Source organism: Chelonoidis abingdonii, chromosome 1 (genome assembly GCF_003597395.2).
Source record: "Chelonoidis abingdonii isolate Lonesome George chromosome 1, CheloAbing_2.0, whole genome shotgun sequence".
Taxonomy (NCBI): Eukaryota; Metazoa; Chordata; order Testudines; family Testudinidae; genus Chelonoidis; species Chelonoidis abingdonii.
This window is the reverse complement of record NC_133769.1, coordinates 110,980,417-111,000,526: the sequence shown is the minus strand read 5'-3', so window position 1 is coordinate 111,000,526 and position 20,110 is coordinate 110,980,417. Positions and strand designations below refer to the sequence as shown.

At 44.9% G+C, this 20,110-nt stretch overlaps 1 protein-coding gene across 1 annotated transcript in view; it reads right to left on the bottom strand.

Moving 5' to 3' along the window:
- The window catches only part of DGKI (diacylglycerol kinase iota), a 338,722-nt gene extending 321,734 nt beyond the window's left edge, over positions 1 to 16,988 (bottom strand). The window contains exon 1 of the mRNA XM_075069054.1: positions 16,585 to 16,988. Coding sequence (XP_074925155.1) covers positions 16,585 to 16,988 — 404 coding nt within the window. The remainder of the gene's footprint in view (positions 1 to 16,584) is intronic.
- Between the last annotated feature and the right edge of the window lie 3,122 nt (positions 16,989 to 20,110).

Genomic DNA, 20,110 nt, shown 5'->3' with positions numbered 1-20,110 from the left:
TTTGATAACCACACTGTTGAAATAGAAACAGCTGAACGCTATACTAGAAATCTCTCCTGTCTATGATGAACAATCAGCAAACTTATCGGAGGTCTCTGTCTAAAAATGCTTAGGGCACAGTGTAATTACAAAGGAATAGAAATGGACTTTAAAAAAAAAAAAAAGAGAGAAAAGCCATGCATGAGTCTTGTGTGAAACAGACATCTTAGCTGGAGAGCACACATTCCAGGCTAGATTGCGCCCTGCATTGGACAATACAGGTGCACAACAGAAAGAAAAGAAGACACAAGAAGCTGTCTCCAGCTTCAAACCATGCATTTCAGCCTGATGGAATGTAACTGGGAAGCGGAGATGCAGCTCTTGGTTAGTGTCATTGGTAGCACCAGTCTGCCCAAAGGGGTGAAGCAAGGGCCAGGCCATGGATTTTGTCAGGAGCCAGCAGAGCTGAGCCCACTCAGTGGTGGTGCATGGCTGCAACCTGTTCAAAAGGTAGTGGAACTTCTCTCCCAGTATACACTCCCCTCCAGAGCCCAAGGAGAAATTCTGAAACAGCCACAATTTCTCCAGCTGCACAGCTTCCCCACATTCCCCTCTAACGGAGGCTTAAAACCACAGCATACTCCTCAGTGTACAATTGTTTCCCTCACTTTTGAAGACAACCACTTGGGAGACCGAATAGCTCAGGGAACTGATAGTGAGGGAAGATGACTTTCACCTCTAGGTCATTGTTTTGATCACAGACCACATCAACTGTGTCTGAACATGATCAGTTAGCTGCTTGAGGGCTTATGTGAAATGAATTATTGTTCTCAATCCAACTTCTAATGAACCCAGTGTTACAGCTGACACCAACTATCCCTCAACCCCTATGTCAGTCTAGTCAGTTCTTCACCTCTCTTGCTTAGACATGGAAACTGAGTAGCCCTTTCCTTGCACACAGTGCATACCATTGACAATGGTGCCCAAGACATCAGTGTTGGACCCTCCTGGTGCAAGAGCTGGCCTCAAAGAAGTGGTGAGAAGCAGTGTCACTGCCCACCCACATTTGGCCCCTGCGGTCCCTCCAGCATGATGTGAGGGACCCCCTTTGGGGCCAGATCTGAGTGGGCAGTGGGGTAGCCAGCACTGCTCCTCCTTGCCACAGCTATGGGGACAGTTCCTGTACCAGGACTCCCTCACTCCCCAAGGGGAATGCCTAGCTTCACTCCACTTCTAGCAGGACTCACTCAGTGACAGCTTCAAGACCTCTGCTACAAGTATGGAGAGCTGTGGTGAGTGCGTCCATGGGTGAGCCCTCTGGGAAAGGGGCAGCAGGGAGGCCTGCAGCATCCCATGTGAAAAATTTCTGGGGGCACCCCTGACTTTCCATATGATGAAATGACTAGTCATTTTAGCAATATGACGACCTACATCATGGAAACATGAAATGAAAGGCAGGTGGCTGTTCCAGATCTCCAGGGCCAAAAATAGTCCATCAAGACTCCCTATAGCACCAAATGACACAGGATTCTCTGCACTGACGGTTTCCAGCACTCCCCACCAACAGCTTTATGAAAGGGTGCTTTTTCTGAGGGAGGGAGAGGGACAGATTTCTCTCATGTTGATTGGGGAACTCTAAAATCAGGCTCTCTCGTCCATCTTTTACAAATAAGGTGCCTATGCCAATTTGTGATCACGGCAACATATCCTGTCTTTTTAGGACTTAAGGAATTCCATAACTGCAAACATAACATGGGGGGGCGGGGGGAACAGCTTATGCTGAGCTTCCTGACAGTAAAGCCACAGAGCAGCACTGAACTATCAAGCCTATGCCAGGCACAGGAGACAGGAAGAAGCTGATCTCAAGTAGGTTGAATAACAAATATAGCCATTCACTATGGAATGTGAAGTGCAGTACGTGTACACATGCATGTTCTTCATCCACGTCTCCGTACCCTGCTGCCATGCAATTCGAGGAACACCACACCGTGTGCAGAGCATAGCTGTTCTGGTAACCATCAGAAAGCAGCAAGAAGGACAACAGCAGTTTCCAGGTAAGCAGAGCAACAAGCCAGGGAAGGAAACACTGAGAAGGACAGCGACACAGAGAGAGAGAGAAAGAGGGGTGGTAGTCAGGGAGGAGGGAGGGCACTGAGAAATCAAATTTTCTATCATGATAAAAAAAATTGCCAGAAACAAAAATTAAATAAGAAACTATTTAACCCAAAGCAAAATATATTGGCCTGGAAGAAAGAGTGACAGCTGAATCTGCTGGCTACCTGCAGAGGCAAAATGAAAAATAAAACATGGCTTTCCTCTGATCTGACACAAAGCCCAATGCTCCTGAAGATTCAGGCTGCTTGGGCACTGCTGATACCTTCGTCAATGTCACTTTAAATCATATAAAGCCCTGAAGGTGACTTCAAAACCACAATGGGGTGCGAAGTCCTGTGAGTCTGAGCAGCAGAAATTACACAGGTACTGTATGAGAAACATCCTTCCAGGTAAAGGTATCAAAGGCGCTTTTCTTTTGCTTCCAGTCTGCATGGGTTTGTACATAGCCCCTCTGTTTCACTTTGTGTTTCAGAGTCCAATGACCCTCAAAACTCACAATGAAACTTTTCCACATCTGTGGAGTTTAACTTTAGTTTGTGGGGAAGCCATGGGTCTTAACTAAGTAAATGGTAGATTCTCTGTAACTGAAGTCTTTATATCAAGATCTGAGGACTTCTGTACCTCAGCCAGAGGTTATAAGTGTATTGAAGCAGTGGGTGGGTGACGTTCTGTGGCCTGTGATGTGCAGTAGGTCAGATTAAATGATCATGATGGTCCCTTCTGGCCTTAAAGTCAAAGTATATGACTCTTAGTCTTCTAGAGTGTCGACTCAGAACAATAACTCAGCGTAAAAACTACAAAAGCTGAGGGCCTGATCCAGGGCTGGTGCAACCCATTAGGTGACCTAGGCGGTCGCCTAGGGCACTAGCATTTGGGGGGTGGCATTTCGGGTCTTTCAGTGGCAACCGCAGCGGCTGGATCTTCGGCCACCCCAGTCATCGTCAGCATTTAGGCGGAGGACCCTGGGGCAAGGGGGCGCAGGGAGGGCCGCCTGTAGCAAGTAAGGGGTGGGGGTGCGGCACGCAGGGGAACTCCCAGCCCCAGCTCACCTCTGCTCTGCTTCCTCCCCTGAGCACACTGCCCCACTGCTGCTTCTCTCCCTCCCCGGCTTGCAGCACCGGAAGCCTGGGAGGCGGGAGAAGTGGAGCGGCGACGGCGTGCTCGGGAAGGAGGCAGAGCAGAGGTGAGCTGGGGTGGAGAGCTGCCGCACAGCTCCCCAGGCCGGGGGGAGATGCTGTGGGGAGGGAGTCGCCTCAGGGCGGTGGGGGGATCTGTTGTGGAGGGGGCACCAGGGCGGGGGTGGGGAGCTGCAGTGGGCAGGGCACCTTAGGGCAGGTGGAGTGGAGAGCTGCCACCGGGCTTGCGGGGTGAGGCAAGGTGGAAGTTTCACCTAGGGCGTGAAACATCCTTGCACCCGCCATGCTCTGAACCTGCAAACTCCCCACACAAGGAACCCCACTGACATCAGTAGGAGAGATCCACACACAGAAACCCCACAGGATGCAGTCATTAGTTTGTAATGAAATCCAGTGGGTTTTCGCAACAAAAAGTTTTGCACAGACATATTCATGGGATCATTTGGTAATTAGATAAGAGCATAAGAACTACCCCCATTACCACCTCCAGAGGAAACTCATTAGCAGGATAATGAAATAAAGTAATGATACAGTAACATGATGAGAATGCTTCTCTGACAACTTTTATGCTAAAAAGCTTGAAAGCCATTTCATTTTCTCTCTCTTCTCCAGCCCCCCGAGTCGTCCCAGCACCCTGGAGAGCATGATAAAACAGCATAAGGGACCAGTTTCTAAACATAGTGGGATTCTAAGTGGCACAACTCTCATCAGCTTTGATGGAATATGTGCAGTTCAACCTTCCCTACCATGCACCACTCTGAAAGTATACCCCAAAGAGTCAAATTCCCATATGGCATACATTTTGGAAAGGACTATCAGGCCATCAGAGCATGTGATTTCATTCCATCTTTCAGAAAACCAAGTGCTGGAGCACTTGTTTGGGGAGTGAAGGAACATCACATAAAAAAAAGCACGGTGCCTTTCACAAGCAAAATATTTACATGCAAAGTTGTTTTTAATATCACAAGTTCTTCTATTTCTCCTTGTGAGGACTAAACATGTCCCAGACAGAACTTCCCCACTCACTTCTCTTACACACTGTGACTAGGCATAGCCTGTTTCACATCTACATGGCACACTCTATTCTTCCGGCAGTGAAAAGGTGGCACGATTTTTAAGGGCATATCCACTTCTTTAATTGACTGAGGATTTGGAAATGGTTTCTGCCACTACCAACCTGAGCTGGCTTTGAGCTGGTAGCCAGAAGACAACTGATGTTGAGAAAGTTCTCACCCCCCTGCCCTTCCATGAGATGAGCCCAAGGTCTCGACTCCCAGTCAAGTGTTTCCCAAGAAAACCAGAAATAGAGCCTATGTCTCGCAAATGAGAGTGCAAGGTTCCCAGCACTGGACAAATGGTCCATCCCAGCAATACTGTCTTTAAAATGTATCCACACTGTGAAACCCAGCTCTGTTCTAGGGTCATCGACCACTATCTCCTGTGCAATTACACACTGTTTTTATGTGAATTCAGTGCTAGTGAAATGTGTGTCACTGGCAGCCCAAAAGATTGAAATCCTGTAAGTACTTGTGCCCTGTATTCCTTCACACAGATATAGGATGGGAAATGGTGGGGGAAATTATCATGCTTCAACCCCACCAACTCTATTCCCATTCAATCCTGGGCCTTACAGATGAAGCTATTAGCAAGGGGAGCCTCTTCATGGAGATGGTCTGGAAGATCTAATAGCTTTTTTCCATCTCTATCTTCTGTTATTTATGAGTCAACTCACACAACCCACCAACAGCCTTTGGATGGAAATGGCTTCTGCCACTACCAACCTGAGCTGGCTTTGAGCTGGTAGCCAGGAGACAAGAAGTTTTGGATCTCATTACCAATCCCAACACTTCATCCCTAATTTACAATTTTGAGACTCTGTGGCCTTCCCAGAAATGTTACACAGAGCACACCAGAGCAGTGTCAGAGTCCATCGCAGTGTCCAAAGGCACTCTCCCTTTATCAACAAAATAATAGCACTATAGCCAATGATCATGAATTCCTTACAGCCAGTTACGAAGTATTTAATAAAGCTGCTAGTTCTTAACTTTCACACTGAGTCATCTTAGTGTACTACTTGCAGGGTCTCAGAAATCTGGGACACTACATGCTACCCAGTGGTGGCCTGAGGCTAATGTAGTTCTTTAAAAAAATGAACTGCCACAATCATTCAACATGCAAATAATTTGGAGCCCAAAATTTGACAATGTGCATGCCATTAATGAGATGAAGTGATAATGTTCTTGCACCTGTCTGCCCTCTGATTCTCCCCCCCCCACGTTTTTTCTGAAAGTCGTCTTGATTCTCTTATTCCCTTTTGAAGTGAAGGAACAGTTTTGTAGTTAAAGGCATATGATTAAGAATCAGGGCTCTACGTTCTATTCCCAGTTTTGTCACAGACTTTGTGTGTGACCTTGAGCAAGTCACTTTATCCTTCTGTGTCTCAGTTTTTCCCATTTATAAAATGGAGATAATACTTCCCTATCACAGAGAGATTTGTGTACTGCTTAATGAATTATTTTTAAAGCATTTTGGACCTTGGGTGGAGCGTGACAGAGAAGTGTTAACTTTTGAGGCTTGTCAAAGTGAGGGACCGATCATAACTGGAGCAAGGTGGTATGACAACAAATATAGCACAGAGTTTTTTTTCCCCCCAGTGAAACTTTTTCCCCCTCAAGTCCTGATGCACCACACTGCCTGCTAATCCACGTATGGGCCTCTCCTCAGCAGAGACTTCCAAGAGTGCAAAATTGCATGACTGTTTTGTAACATGAACAAATCCTCACTGGCAGCAAGGGTAAGAATCCCTAATAATCTTCCCAACTCTGTCCCCAAAAAGTGCTACATTTCATATAAAACCAGAAGGCAAAACCAGGTTTCAAGAGGACAACAGACCAGCACATGAACGCACTGAAATTTCTCATCTTTCTTGTTTGATAACATATAGACATAGCTAGACCATCCTGACAGCTTCCCTGGAAGTTCAAGATGCTACTCATTGAGACACCCTGGTAGAGAAGTGATTCTGAGATTCTTGCACCATGGAAGAACCAGTGGTGGGAGGCAGGGCAAAGAACCAGTCAGATTCAATCCCCTGTGCTAAGGATGGGTAGCTGGTGTGAGGAATAAGAGGGGAAACTGTGAGAAGAGTAAGAAAAAGAAGCTATCTAAACCAAGAGAAGCCTAATCATAGAATATCAGGGTTGAAGGGACCTCAGGAGGTCATCTAGTCCAACCCTGTCATAAACAGATAGCTAAGGGTTAATGTCTCTTTCACCTGTAAAGGGTTAACAAATAGTGACCTGCAACACCTGACCAGAGGATCAATCAGGAAACAAGATACTTTCAAATCTCGGTGGAGGGAAGCCTTTGTTTGTGGGTTTTGGGGTTTGCTTTTTTCTCTCTGAGTCCTGGAAGGGACTAGACGTGCAACCAAGTTTCTTGCCAATCTCCCTGCTACAGTCTCTTATATATTCAGAATAGTCAGTATTGAGTAAAAAGACGGTTATAGTCTTTTGATTGTTTCTGTATTTGCAACTGTGTATCTGGCTGGTAGAGTTTTAATGTGTATTTGGCTGAAAGTATTTTAAATTGTATTTTGTGGGAGAAGGTTTTCTCATTGTTTTATAAGCTGAAGAGGGGGGGGGGGGGGGGGGGCGGGGGCTCCTGAATATTTACCATCTAGAGTACAGAGAACAACTTTTACTTTTTTTCTTTCTTTTTATAAAAGTTTTGCTTTTTAGACCGTGTTTGATTTTTTTCCCCAAGTTGAGCCTCAGGGACATTGGAGTTGTACTTACCAGGAACGTGGTGGGGAGACAGGAGAAGAAGGGTAGGGCGGAAGGGGGAATCCCTTTGTTCTAGATTCACAGAGGCTTGAAAGCCTCTGTTTTAAGATTCAAGGAGTTGAATCCCAGTGATCTTCTAGGGTAACCCAGGGAGGGAAAGCCTAGGAGAGGCACTAGTGAGGGAAAGAGTTTACTTTCCTTGTATTAAGATCCAGGGGGTCTGGATCTTGGGGGTCCCCAGGGAAGGTTTTGGGGAGACCAGAGTTTATCAGGTACTCAGATTCCTGATTGGCAGCAGCATATCAGATCTAAGCTGGTAATTAAGCTTAGAGGACTTCATGCTAGTACCTCATTTTTGGACTCTAAGGTTCAGATTGAGGAAAGTATACTATTACAAACCCCCTGCTCAAAACAGTACCAATCCCCAACAGATTTTTACCCCAGAACCCTATATAATCCCCTTAAGGATTGAACTCACAACCCTCGGTTTAGTAGGCCAATGCTCAAACCACTGAGCTATCCCTCAGTACTGCTCCTCTGATAGGAATTCCTGCAGCCTGCTTTAAAGCTGTTAGTTGTCAGTGCTGAGATGCGACCCTTCTTAGCATAACACCTTCAATCAAAAATGAGGCCAGAAATGAGGTAGTTCAGAAGACCAAGGGCCTTCACTTTGTGCAAAAACAAACATTCACATTCTATATACATAAATATGAATGACCACAGCTGAAAGGAAAGTTGAATAAAAGAAAAACACAGTAATCCATAAACAAGAATTAGTAAAACAATGGTTGCTAATGATATCCCTTCTTATTCCTCCATATATATTCACATAAAGCAGCACACATGTACAGAGCCCAAAGAATACACAGTCCAGACCTATGTTCTCACATTCATAGGCTGTATTGCACACTTTAAGCCCACAGAAAGATTTAGTACATAGCTAAGTTCTCTCTCCATCACAAACACATCACAGATGATTTTTACAACACAGCCTACAAAATACATAGCACAGGTCAAACATATACAACATACATATCTATACTGGTCAAAAATACACGTGCGCACACACACACGTGCGCGTACACACTCAAATATACACCCTTCTGCATACTGATGAAGGTATCCACATATCATCTTGCCTGCCCATACAAACAGAAGCCCATTAATTACTCATCACAGACCCATGGTCACGGACTCCTACAGCCTCTGTGTACACACACACTCACAGAAAGACTTTATTTTCCCTCTTTTTTTTGATTTGCCATTCTTCACCTTTCCCACCCCTAGGCAGGTTCTCTCTGATGCAGGTGATGCTTGGTCAAACTGCTCAGACCTCCCAGAGCACAGGAAAGAAAACCCGTTAGGGCACTCAGGTGAGCAATATGATTGAGCTAATATATCACTCCAGCCAAAACATGATGTGCAAACCCTTGTAGACCAACACCACTGAAAGGGGTTCCTCTATCCCACACTCCATTTCATTTCAAGACAAGACTCCTCTTGACAACACTGCAGCTAGAAGAAGCTGCCAAGAGAGCTGCATGTCTCTCCTGCCTGCTTTTGTTTTTTAATATCTGGGAAAGCCTTTGACTGATTATCAGTGTCACATGCTAGGACTGTGCAGGATTTACAGCAAAATAAGCCAGAGAATTAGTGAGTTGGAAAGCGCACAGAAGGTAATTTTGCATCTACGTGTCAGCTTCTCAGCAGCCCTCCCAGAGAGACAAGTTCAACCAAATAAAAAGCTGGAAGGAGCCACATGAGGTTGCATGAAAATCATTTTGTCAACACTGATACTGTCTCAGGTGAGACGTGGATTATTGGATTATGTACTCCATGGGAATAACAATAATGAAGATGTTCTCACCCTGTGTGGCACTAATTAAGCTTTCATTAGTTTATGCTTTTCACCTGGGGCAGTTGCCATGCAATCCTATAGTTTTGTACCTATGCTAAATAACACTTTATTATGCACTTATACAGGCCCTGATTCATCAAACCAGATAAGCATGTGCTTAATTTAGAGTAGTTCCATTGCAGTCAATGCGACTACTTATCTGCTTAAGGGTAAGCACAAGTAAATACTGTACCTTGCTGAATCTGGGGGAATATTACAGAGGTTTACAAAAATGAACAAATATTATCCCCATGTATCAAATTGGGCAAGTGGGATACATGGTCTAAATTTTCAGAAGTGGCCATTAATTTTAGGTGCCCATACTGAGACATCCAGAGCTTGATTTTCCGGGATGCTGAGGACCCAAAACTCTAAAATAAAAAGTCAAAAGAAGCTGCGAGTGCTCAGCATCTTTGAAAATTGGACCCCACATACTTCAAGTTGGGTGCCTGAAAGCTAAAGTACCCTGTTGAAAGTTTTGGATCAAGTACTTTGTTCCAAACATTACACAGCTAGTTAGTGACAGAACTGGGACTAGAACTCTGGTTTCCTCAGCCCCAGACCTAAACACTAGCCTCTAGAACAAGTTATTTCCCTGGCATCTCCCTGATTTGGTGCAACATACCCAATGTAATTCTCTAACAGACTTGATTCTCCTATACATCATCATGGAGCACTACACTGCTATGCCACTAGATCAGTCATCCTGAAGGTATGTGTCACAAAGCAAGACAGAAAAAGAGAGTGGGTATAGGAATAGAGAAGGGTCAAATTTTGTAAACTTGGTGGACTTGCTTCCTTAAAGAAAAATGCAACAGAAACATTTTACCAGATGGGGGTTTAAATTAATTAATTAATCCTGTATTAGTACAGCACTAGACTAGAAAATTTAATGGGTTCCCCCCCCCTCCATTTTATTTTTAGGATTCACACATAATAGACACATTAAAGTTCTCAAGTGAATGGGAAGTTTTAAAAGCAACAGAAAACTTGGTGGGTTGGGTGGCAAGAAGCAACTGCTCCAGAGTAAGGCTATTTAGCCATGGTATTATTTGTGCCTCTGAACAGTCATAGCCTCTCTTCATTTATTAAGCAGAACTCAGAACCTTCACTTCCCCTCTCAAAGCACTATAAATAGTTTAAAGGAGAGCTCTTTTGGAGCCTCACCATGTACCCAAAAGCATGAAGTTGATGCAGTTTGCAGTAAATTATAAAAAAGTAGTAATGCTTCAAGGGGGAAAGCAAAGTAGTTTGAAACTTCATATATCAGTGTGTCCCATAACAGTGTTCACGAAACTCAACAGAAGAAGGTTGTAAGCAGCTGTCATGGGATTGAGCCAGTACCTGAAACTTATTTTTTGACATGTGTTAAAGGACAAAAACTCATCTCTTGCCATTTTGATATAGGATTACCTCTGTAATTCATGTTGCTGACTGGGAGACCCATTAAGGATTAGATAATGTTGAGAGTAAGCAAACAACATGATTAAAAGATCAAAGATACTCCATCACAGAAGGTATTTTATTTTATTTTGACAAATTTAATTCAGTTTTAATTATTTATAATGCTTCGTAGTACACTAGTAAATATGCTGTCATATTCTGTAAAAGTAATGAAGTCCTAGTAGTATGAGATGTCACCGTACCACTGTCTCTACTACTCAATTTTCACTGAGAAGTGAAGTGAGACCTACTGGAGTTTTGTGAGAATGATCGTGTTTCCAAGTGAGTGACGTGAGAATTAGAGAGGTTCTGGTCTATTCTTTGCAATTTTGTTGTGGTCCAGAGACTCCCCCTTAGCTCCAGGCTTATCCAGCTAAGTATTTATACCACATTAATTATTGTGGTATCAAAGCACCTCATGGTCTTTGCCATGTATCAGACAGTGACTAGTTCCATCTGACCAGAGCCTCCCTGGGTTCTGTGGCCATTGCTCACAAATAATAATCATGGAAATTCCAACTGCCAATTTTAAAGAGTCACTTTTTTGAGTGGAACTAGACTTTAAACAGACTCAGTAACACAGAAACACCACCCCCAACCACTTCCATTAGTAAAACTGAAACAACATTGTTTCCTATCAGGACAGGCTGCATTAGACAAATACAATGCATGATGAGTGAGTAGCCAGGCTGCTACATATTAGCAGTGCAGGGCTCAATCATTGTAGCTCCTGGTCCAAACATCCTTGACAAACCCCTGAGCAAAAGCCATACACTGCTAAGGTTTCCAAAGCCTGTTTAACACTCCATCAAATAAAGGTTGTCTCCCACAGGTCAAGGTGAAGACAGAATTAAATTTATGGACTATATAACCTATTCATAGGAAAGTTATTTGGTGAATTTCACTTTAACTCTTGAAAGACTGCAACTGACAACTTTTAAAAAAACAGAAACCTTACCTTCATATTCCATGTGTCAAATACTTTACATTTTAACAGCACTAAGTATTAGAAGTGAAAGAAGTTTAAAGAGCCAATGTCCTTGTCAAGATTTATGCTCTTTATTTACTTTTTAATATTTCTCTCCACTTAAATAATGAAAACCCACTTAAATAATAACCAAGAGAGTGCAGTTTCACTTTTGTTTATACTCAATTAAATTTTAAAGTTCATAAACCTGTTAGGGTTTGGGGTTTCAAATGTGTCAGGATGATGTCTTCCTTAAACCTTTCATGGGCTGTTTTCTTTGGTGGAAACATTTCTACTGATCATCAGTTTGACAAAAGCTGCTTTTAACAAAAAAATAAAATTTTGACTAAAGTTAAGTTGACAGTGCCCCTTTTAAGTGAAATATATGGAGTTTGCAGAGGCAAAATTCTGGTAAAAATTATGGGTGGATGGGAGGAACCTTTCCCAGCACCTTTATGTGGTAACATCCAAAAAAATCAACCCAGCTAATTAAATGTCCAGTTAGGTCTTGTGATTTTAGGGATAGTGCTCCTAGAAGGACCAGAGTTAGCAGAGCTTTCGTTTTGTGGGCCGGACATCTGTTTTTGCCAATTTCTGTGGAGGATGGAGGTGAATTTTTCATTAAATCAACATATTTAAACATTAAAACAATGATAAACTTCAATTTGTAAGCCCAATATTCATATTTAGTTGCTTAAGATGCTTACCACAGTATTTGGGCAGTAAAAATCAGCACTAAAATGGCTGCTGTGGTGCTTGTATTCCAATGTAAAGTCCCGGATATGGAAAAGGATTTCCCGATTTAGATGCCTGAACTGGGCTCACAAGGCAGACTATTTCCTCAACTTTCATATAGACCAAACAGCCACTGGGCTGGCCACATATCCTTGATTTAGATAAAATGCCATACACCCACAATGCTTTTTTACAATGTTGCTAGAGAGACTGTAAGATACATGCTACTTGATAGCTAAGGTCTAGTAGCAAAGCCCAGAGCTTGCTTCACATAACTACATATTGAGACTACTCCAAGCCTGAAAATGACTAATCAAAGTTAGAAGGGCAAGTAACCCATCTGCAGATGAAGATCTATTTAAACTAACTGTACATATGCACATATACATATTCAGCATACATACTATCTTATGCACAAGCACAGATAAGTGCCACATTCCCATTGTGTATATAAATACACTGCTGGGAGGAAAATAGCAAGCAACCATCTATCCTAATAGTATGAGCAGCTTTTGGAGTAAACAAAACGTTTCTTTCTCTAATAGCTCTGCAAACATTCTCTTGGTACACACTGAATATGGTAGATGAGAGTTGGCAACACAATACACTTAATTGATTTTGGAGCACTATGTGCAATATGCCTAAAGATGCAAAGCAATTTGTTATGTGGTCTTCTCTAAATCCCAAATACTGATTAGATTTCACTATATAAATGGACAAATATGTCCACGTATGCATATATTACACAACTTCATTACCAATTTAATAAATCAATCCCTGCGCTCAGATACACTGGTCACATGAATGCAAACATTTACATCTAAACTAGCTTGTTTATTATAGTTATGGCATAGCCCCTGTAAAACTAACAAGTTATATTTTCACAGTAACTACATAATTACCCTAACTATTACAATGAAACAGTTGTTGCTTAGCAACTAAATGGGAGGATGAAAGGAATGGAACTAAGAAAAAGTAACCAAAATTCATGTACAACACAAGTGGTCTTTGACAGGAAAGAGGCATACAAACACAGCACATTAAAAAAATTTCCTCTCTTTCTTCCCCCACCCCCTTTTCTCCCCCTTTGCCGGAAAAACATCTCGCCCCCTTCCTTGCCACTCATGTTCCACTTGGTCACTTGTCACTAATGCAGTTTTTACATTTATTTGCATGGGTCTGGGTCTAGGATATTTTAAGCATGTTCCTGCTATATTCTTTTATGTACATATAAATACAGATGTATGCTTGTGTGTCAATATAATACACACACAAAGACAACCCTAAATGAACCATTTGAAAGCCAGTGTGGTGCTTTGAATAATTTCAATTGTACTATTGTGCGAAGGAGTCCAAGTGCCAATATAAATAGAGTTTTCTGCATATTATACAGTCATTTGCATTTATAAATCCATTGCAGCACCATAATTTGCAGAGAAAAAAAGGTACTAATTTTACGAGGGAAAAAAACAAACTCACCAGCAGTGCTTTGTACAAGTCTATGACTCTGGTGTTTGCTCTATGGGTAAATGAAAGAAAGAAACATTCCTTGCAGGAAATCAGTTCCAAAAAAATAAAAAAGTGTGTGGAAATCCCGGCATGCATAGAGAATTTATTTTCCTTTTCTCAGTCTAAATCAAGCAGAATGAATAATATGCCTCCAGAAATGGTTATTTCAAAGTTACTGAGAAAACTTGCCATTTCTAAAGGTTGAGGACTTGCTGCATGCTCACACAAATGTGGGGAAAGGGAGGAGGAAGAAATCCCACTATTCCTCCCAATCGATATTTATTATGAAACCCTTATATATGCATAGTACAGATATGTGGGGGACCCAGTGAAAAGGCTCCTCATACATCACAGTACCAGGGAAAGAGAACATCTTACAAATAGATTTGTAAGTATAAGATACCCAAACTAATCAAATGAAGTGAACGTACACAGCTTGAATAGAAACACTTCCCAAATCTACTGCAAAACACATCTCTCTTGCACCAAGAGCATGTTAGCTGGCAGATGTCAACATTTAGAACTGATCCTCCCTAGTTTCAGGGTCAGTGCTACCATACAGGCGAACTAGGCGGTTGCCTAGGGCGCCGAGATTTGAGGGCACCAAAAAGCGGCGCCCCCCAAAAAATGTTTAAAGCCGTTTCAGCGGCTGCTGCACTGAGCCGCTGCCAGCACCACTGGCAGCCCGGGGGTTCCACCGTGCACTGGCTGCTTCATTTTTCCCGCCTCCCTGGCTTGCGACACCAATCAGCTGTTTGACTCCGCAAGCCTGGGAGGAGAATTAGAGCGGGGGCAGCATGCTTGGGGAGGACCTGGAGCAGAGGTGAGCTGGGGTGGGGAGGTACTGCACGGCTCCCCAGGCCAGAGGGTGGGGCGCCCCAGAGCAGGGGGGGAGCTGCCGCCGGGGTAGGAGGTGCCTCAGGGCAGAGGGGAGGGGCAGGGAGCTGCTGCAGGGCTAGGGGGGCGCAAGGTGGAAGTTTCACCTAGGGCGGGAAACTTCCTTGCACAGGCCCTGCCTAGCTTATTAACCTACCTATGGAGTTCCCCATCTTCAGCTGAAACTGGCACAAGCTGCTGCCACAAAATTAACAGTTTTAAAAAACATACTGTAATAAAGCTATAAAAATATTGAAAGATGCTATATACACAAAAAGTTCAAGAGGAGGCTAGTGTCACTCACTAATGACAGCCCAATATGAATCACTCATAGCTTTATTCTCATCACCCCTTACTCAAAGTCAGAGGAAATATTCTCTACCCACACATGAGGTATTATTTAAATTCAGCTTTAACTATGGAGGGGCAACATCTCCTCACAAGTATGTAATTACATCATTTTAATCCATCCCTGAGAGAGAGAGAGAGAGCGCACAGCATTATTAACCTGACTAGAATACAAGGGGACAGCCCAAAAGTATTTTTAAGAAGCACCTCAGTGCTAGTGAAAGTTGCTGATTTGACAGCCCTGGACACAGAAGTCCTATTTTATTCTAAAGGCAGAATAGTAGCAGCTATATGATCTTCTTCCACTCTCAAGTTAACGTGGCTCACCCCTGACACAGGTGTGGGGTCATACTGTGATGAGTTTTGGGAGGGACATGTGGTTGTAAATCATCTAGAATTAGACTGAGACCACCAACTTCTCTAACATGAGCCAAACACCTCTTAAATAGTAACAATTTTCAATAGTTACTGACTTGGGAGCAGATGGTAACCGGTAACCTAAAAAAGGAAGGACTCCATTAGCATGCCCTAGTTATCAAGTCACAGAAATGTATTTTTGAAAGAGGAATCTAGTTGTTCGAGTATATGGTGTAAATGCATTGTGACAAAATGAAAAAAAAAAAAAGTCATAAAAGCAACACCACACTTCAGTTATACCAAATGCCCACACTTTCCAGGTGTTTGGACATGCTTAGCCTTTGGTCTTCTGCCTCACAAATCAGCCAAGTTGTGTGGGTATTCGGTATAACCACCCACACACCTTGTCATCTGCTAATGCTTACATAATGACTCACAGGGGGGTTGAGGGGGAGAGAAAGAACACTTGCTCTTCATGACACTTTCCATAGAGAAATTCTTATCAGAAGTAGCAACGCCACAGGAAAATGTTTTTGTGACCCCAGCTAATAAATGTTTGGAGGCCCAAGCAAAGATAAACAGCCTTAATTTTATTCTAAACAGCAAAACTCAAGAATCACTCCAGTCCCCTGACAGTCAGGCAGCATTTCTGACCCTCTGGATAATCCTAAAGTCTGCACACACACACATCCTAATGCTCTCTACCTATTTGGAGGGTTATCATAAACAAGATCATGGTTTCTTTTTTAGTGTAATCCAGATTGACTGGGGAAAATAAAAGCAACACAGACAATTATGGTGCTGCCCTCACCCTAATCCCTGACTCTGCAACATCATTCTGACAGTGTAACTCCCACAGCCTGCTGTCAGGGCACTCCAGGCAAAGACTACATCAGAACTAACTGCCACAATATAGCACATTTCATGGACAAGCATACTAATATACCTACACATACATATAAATGCATATATATAAAACACATATATGCATACACACACACACACACACACACTATTTCCTATAGCACCATCTCTATATTTTAGCCCACTGAGTAAGAGTCTTTCTTGTGGAATCTCTCTCCCTCCCAAACCCACCACCACCTTCCTCAAAGCTGTCTGTCCGCTCCTGGAGACCACCACAGCCAGCTCAGTGAACTACTGGGGGTCCCCGCATCTCAGCCTGAGCTCCGCCGCTGGCCCATTTCTACCTTGTGGAGTGGTTCAAGCTACCAACTTGGTGCCTCCTCTCAGCTATTTCCAGAGCAGCAAGACTGCAGCCCTGAAGCCTGAGCTTGCAGCAGCCACCAGGGAAACTTCCAAGGCTGGAGCCCTTTTCCTGCGCTTCAGGAGTCCCCCCATCCCAACCCCCGGACTCCCGAGGCTGGTTCAAGGGGCGCGTGCCTGGGCTCGAGAGCCCCCTCCCCCGCCCTCACCCACCTGTAGGACACTTGCTTCCTGAAGGTTAAGTTCCTCAGCTTTTCTTCCAGGGACTCTTCCTTCTGGCTGGCGACTCCCATCTCCTCCTCGGCAGCGGCCGCCGCGCTCCTCGTGTCCCCGCCGCCCTCGGCTCCTCGGCAGCAGCTGCCGCTGCCTGCAGCCCCCTTGTCCTCGCCGGCTGCCGACGGGGGGTTCATTGCGGGGCGGGAAGGACAGCAGCCCCCCGGGCCCTGAGCAGCAGGGAGCAGGCGCGGGGCCGGCAGCGGCGGCGGCTGCAGCCGCTGAGGTAGGGGGACAGGGCCAGGGACGGGACGGCTGCTGCAGCTGGAGCCGCTCGCGGAGGAGGCTGCAAATGGCACCACCTTCCCGCAGCATCCATCGGCGGCTGCACTGCAGCGGGGCATTGTGGGAAACTCTCTGCCTCCCACTCCTCTCCGGCCAATCAGCGCCCGCCTCCTCCTGCTGCTGCTCCTGCCACTCCCTCCTAGGACGGGAGCAGCAGCATCGCCTCCAGCCGGGCCAGGGGCCCGGGAGCGGGTGGGAGACGCGGCGCGGGAGCCGCAAGGCGCTTCCTTGCACTAGGGCTGAGGCGAATGAGCCTGGGAGGCGTTAGGACAATATTATAGGGAGGGAGGGAGGGGGCGTTTTTTCAAGAGCCAGTGAAGGAAGAGGGGTAAATGGGAGGGGGAGCTCTGGAGCGTTTGGAAAGGGAGGGGGAGATATTTGGGAGTTAGGGTCCCCTCTGAAGATTATAGGACGATGGAGGGTGGGTGAGAAAGCAGGTGGGGGAGGGGAGTTCCTGCTGGAGTGCTTAGATGGGGGAGGAAGAGGGGAGGGTCACGGCTACAGCGGCAGGTTAACTGGCTCTGCATGCGCACACACAGCCCCAACTCCTCCAGGAGATTTTCTGACAGCTGCTTTGGGCACATTTCCTGCTGGAATGGTCTCTCATGTGTATCAATCACACTCGTCACAGGGGGAGAGACAAGGCGGAGGGAGAACTGGCACCAGTGTCACATTTTAAATGAAAAACCAATATGTAAAAACAACCTTCCTCCCTTACAAGGTGTTTGAGTTGTGAGGACAGGGGAGGCCTAGATCAGCAATGAATTAAATATGTTCTCCTGAAAAAGCTCTCCAGAGAACGGCTGATTTTTCTTTACCTTTTGGGCTATATTAAACTTCCTAGAGACATGTCCAGGCTTTCACTTTTATTTCTTCACAGGATCTTGACTCTTATCTTATTTTTTTTAATAAGACATTACAATCAAACCTGATTTCTGCTTTGATTAAACTGAGTTTAATCTGTAAAAATTTAAAACCAGTGAGAAATTGTCCTGGTAGTGACCCTAGGATGCAGGGATGGGAGAGCTGGAGAGGGAGGTAGACAGGAGCTATTAATGCACCAGCACTAATGAGGGATCCAGTGAAATTTTACCAAGGTAGGGGAAAGGAAATGAAATCTGAACAGATATGTAGGAGGAAGCAGTTAATAGGTGCTTTCACAACTAAGGGGAACATAGTTGGAGACAGGGCCGGTGCAACCCATTAGGCGACTTAGGCGGTCGCCTAGGATGCTAGCATTTGGGGGATGGCATTTCAGGTTCTTTGGTGGTGACTGCAGCGGCCGGATCTTCGGCTACCTGGTCATCATCGGCATTTAGGCTGAGGGACCTGGGGCAGGGGGGTGCGAGAAGGGCCACCTGCAGCAAGTAAGGGGGGGCGCAGTATGCAGGGAAACCACTCCCAGATCACTCCGCCTCCTTCCCTGAGCACGCAGCCCTGCTCTGTTTCTCTCCCTCCCTGGCGCCACAAGGCTGGGAGGCGGGAGAAGTGGAGTGGCGACGGCATGCTTGGGGAGGAGGGAGAGCAGAGGTGAGCTGGGGTGGGGAGCTGCTGTGGGGGGCACCTCAGGGCAGGGGGGAACTGCCACAGGGGTGAGTGTCTCAGGGCAGAGGCGGGGTGGGGAGCTGCTGAGGGGGTGCCTTCGGGCAGGGTGGAGAGCTGCCACAGGGTTTGGGGGGCAGGGGCAAGGTGGAAGGTTTGCCTAGGGCGCGAAACATCCTTGCACCCACCCTGGTTGGGGAAACAAACAGAAAATATTAGTGAATGGACACTGTAAGTAAATATGGCTTACATGGTTGCATATTAAATATGTGAAAAAGAACAGACAATTCCAGAGACATCAGCCATCACTCCACATAGTTCAGTAACATATTTTCCATAAACCACTGAAGAAACCTCAAGCTATAAGAGCAGCCTCAACTTCCCAGCCCCCAACAAATGGATTTAAAATACTAATATATTCTTCCATGTTAAAATAAAATATAGAGCCGCATGTGCCTCCTGGACAACTGCAAAAGCTTACTACTGTTCTCCTCACCCTTCCTCATCTCTCACTCAGTATTTTTCCATCTAAAATTTGGGGCCAGTCTTGTAAACACTGACATATGAGAATGCTCATGTGCATAAATGTACACATCATGAATAAGTGTGCACAGGATTGGAACTTTAGCTTGCATATTCTTCAGACAGGGACCGTGTTTTTCTATTTGTATTGTGAAATATCTAGCACTCTCTTGGACACTATACAAATAGTAATAAATCTGTTTGGTTTCTTCACAATGTTGATTCTTCAACAACTGTACCTGCCAGGTACCTTTGAGTACCTCCAGGATGCCCCCCTCATAATCTACTCTTCATTGCCTGTCTCCTTTTCTTATAAACAAATATGATATTATTCAAGAGGAATGGTCCAAAACACTGTACCTTGGAAAAGCACTTGGACAATGACAATAGGATACTCATGACTGACCTCAGAGGCAAGTGGACAGGCAATCAGGGTGAATCTCAAGATTCAGGTACACTAAATCCTTGTCCCCAATTATTTTGGGTGTGGGCATGTGATTGTGTGTATTTTTTTCCCTTCTGGGAGACAAAGGCACCTCTGACCAGCTGGTCCCTGACAGAAGACCAGGGTCAGTGCCCCGTGTCAGAACAAGTGGGCCCACTTGAACAAATTAAAGCAGGCAAGGCTACACCTAGGGTTATAAAGAGCTGTCAGAGGGAGGGAGTATTGGAATAGTCTGTGCCTGAGGGAACAGAGCCAGAGCAGAGTAAAGCTAATGCCTGTGGTGGGTCCCTAGAGGCTAGAGCAAGAGGGGAAGGTGGCCCTATGAAACATTAGGACAAAAGGTAAGCAAATTTTATTTGTTTCTCTTTGCACGGTAAACCTTCTTAAAAGGAGACTAGGCTTGGCAGTGAGTACGTGCTAAGCTGGGGAGATGCCCTGCCCTGTGGAACTCCATTTTTGTCCTTCCTTCTGACCAAAAATTGTTGCATGTTCTTCCAACATAAACCAATGCTGCTCACAGCACTGGCCACAGAGAGATCCAAGAGGTTCTTGTGACATGCACATCTCCCTGTACAGTATAGTATTCCTAGTGCTAGTCCATAAAGTAAGGGACTGAGGTTGGGCCCTGAACTCAGATCCCCATGTGGCAGAGTAACGTGTTGTTCCTGCACT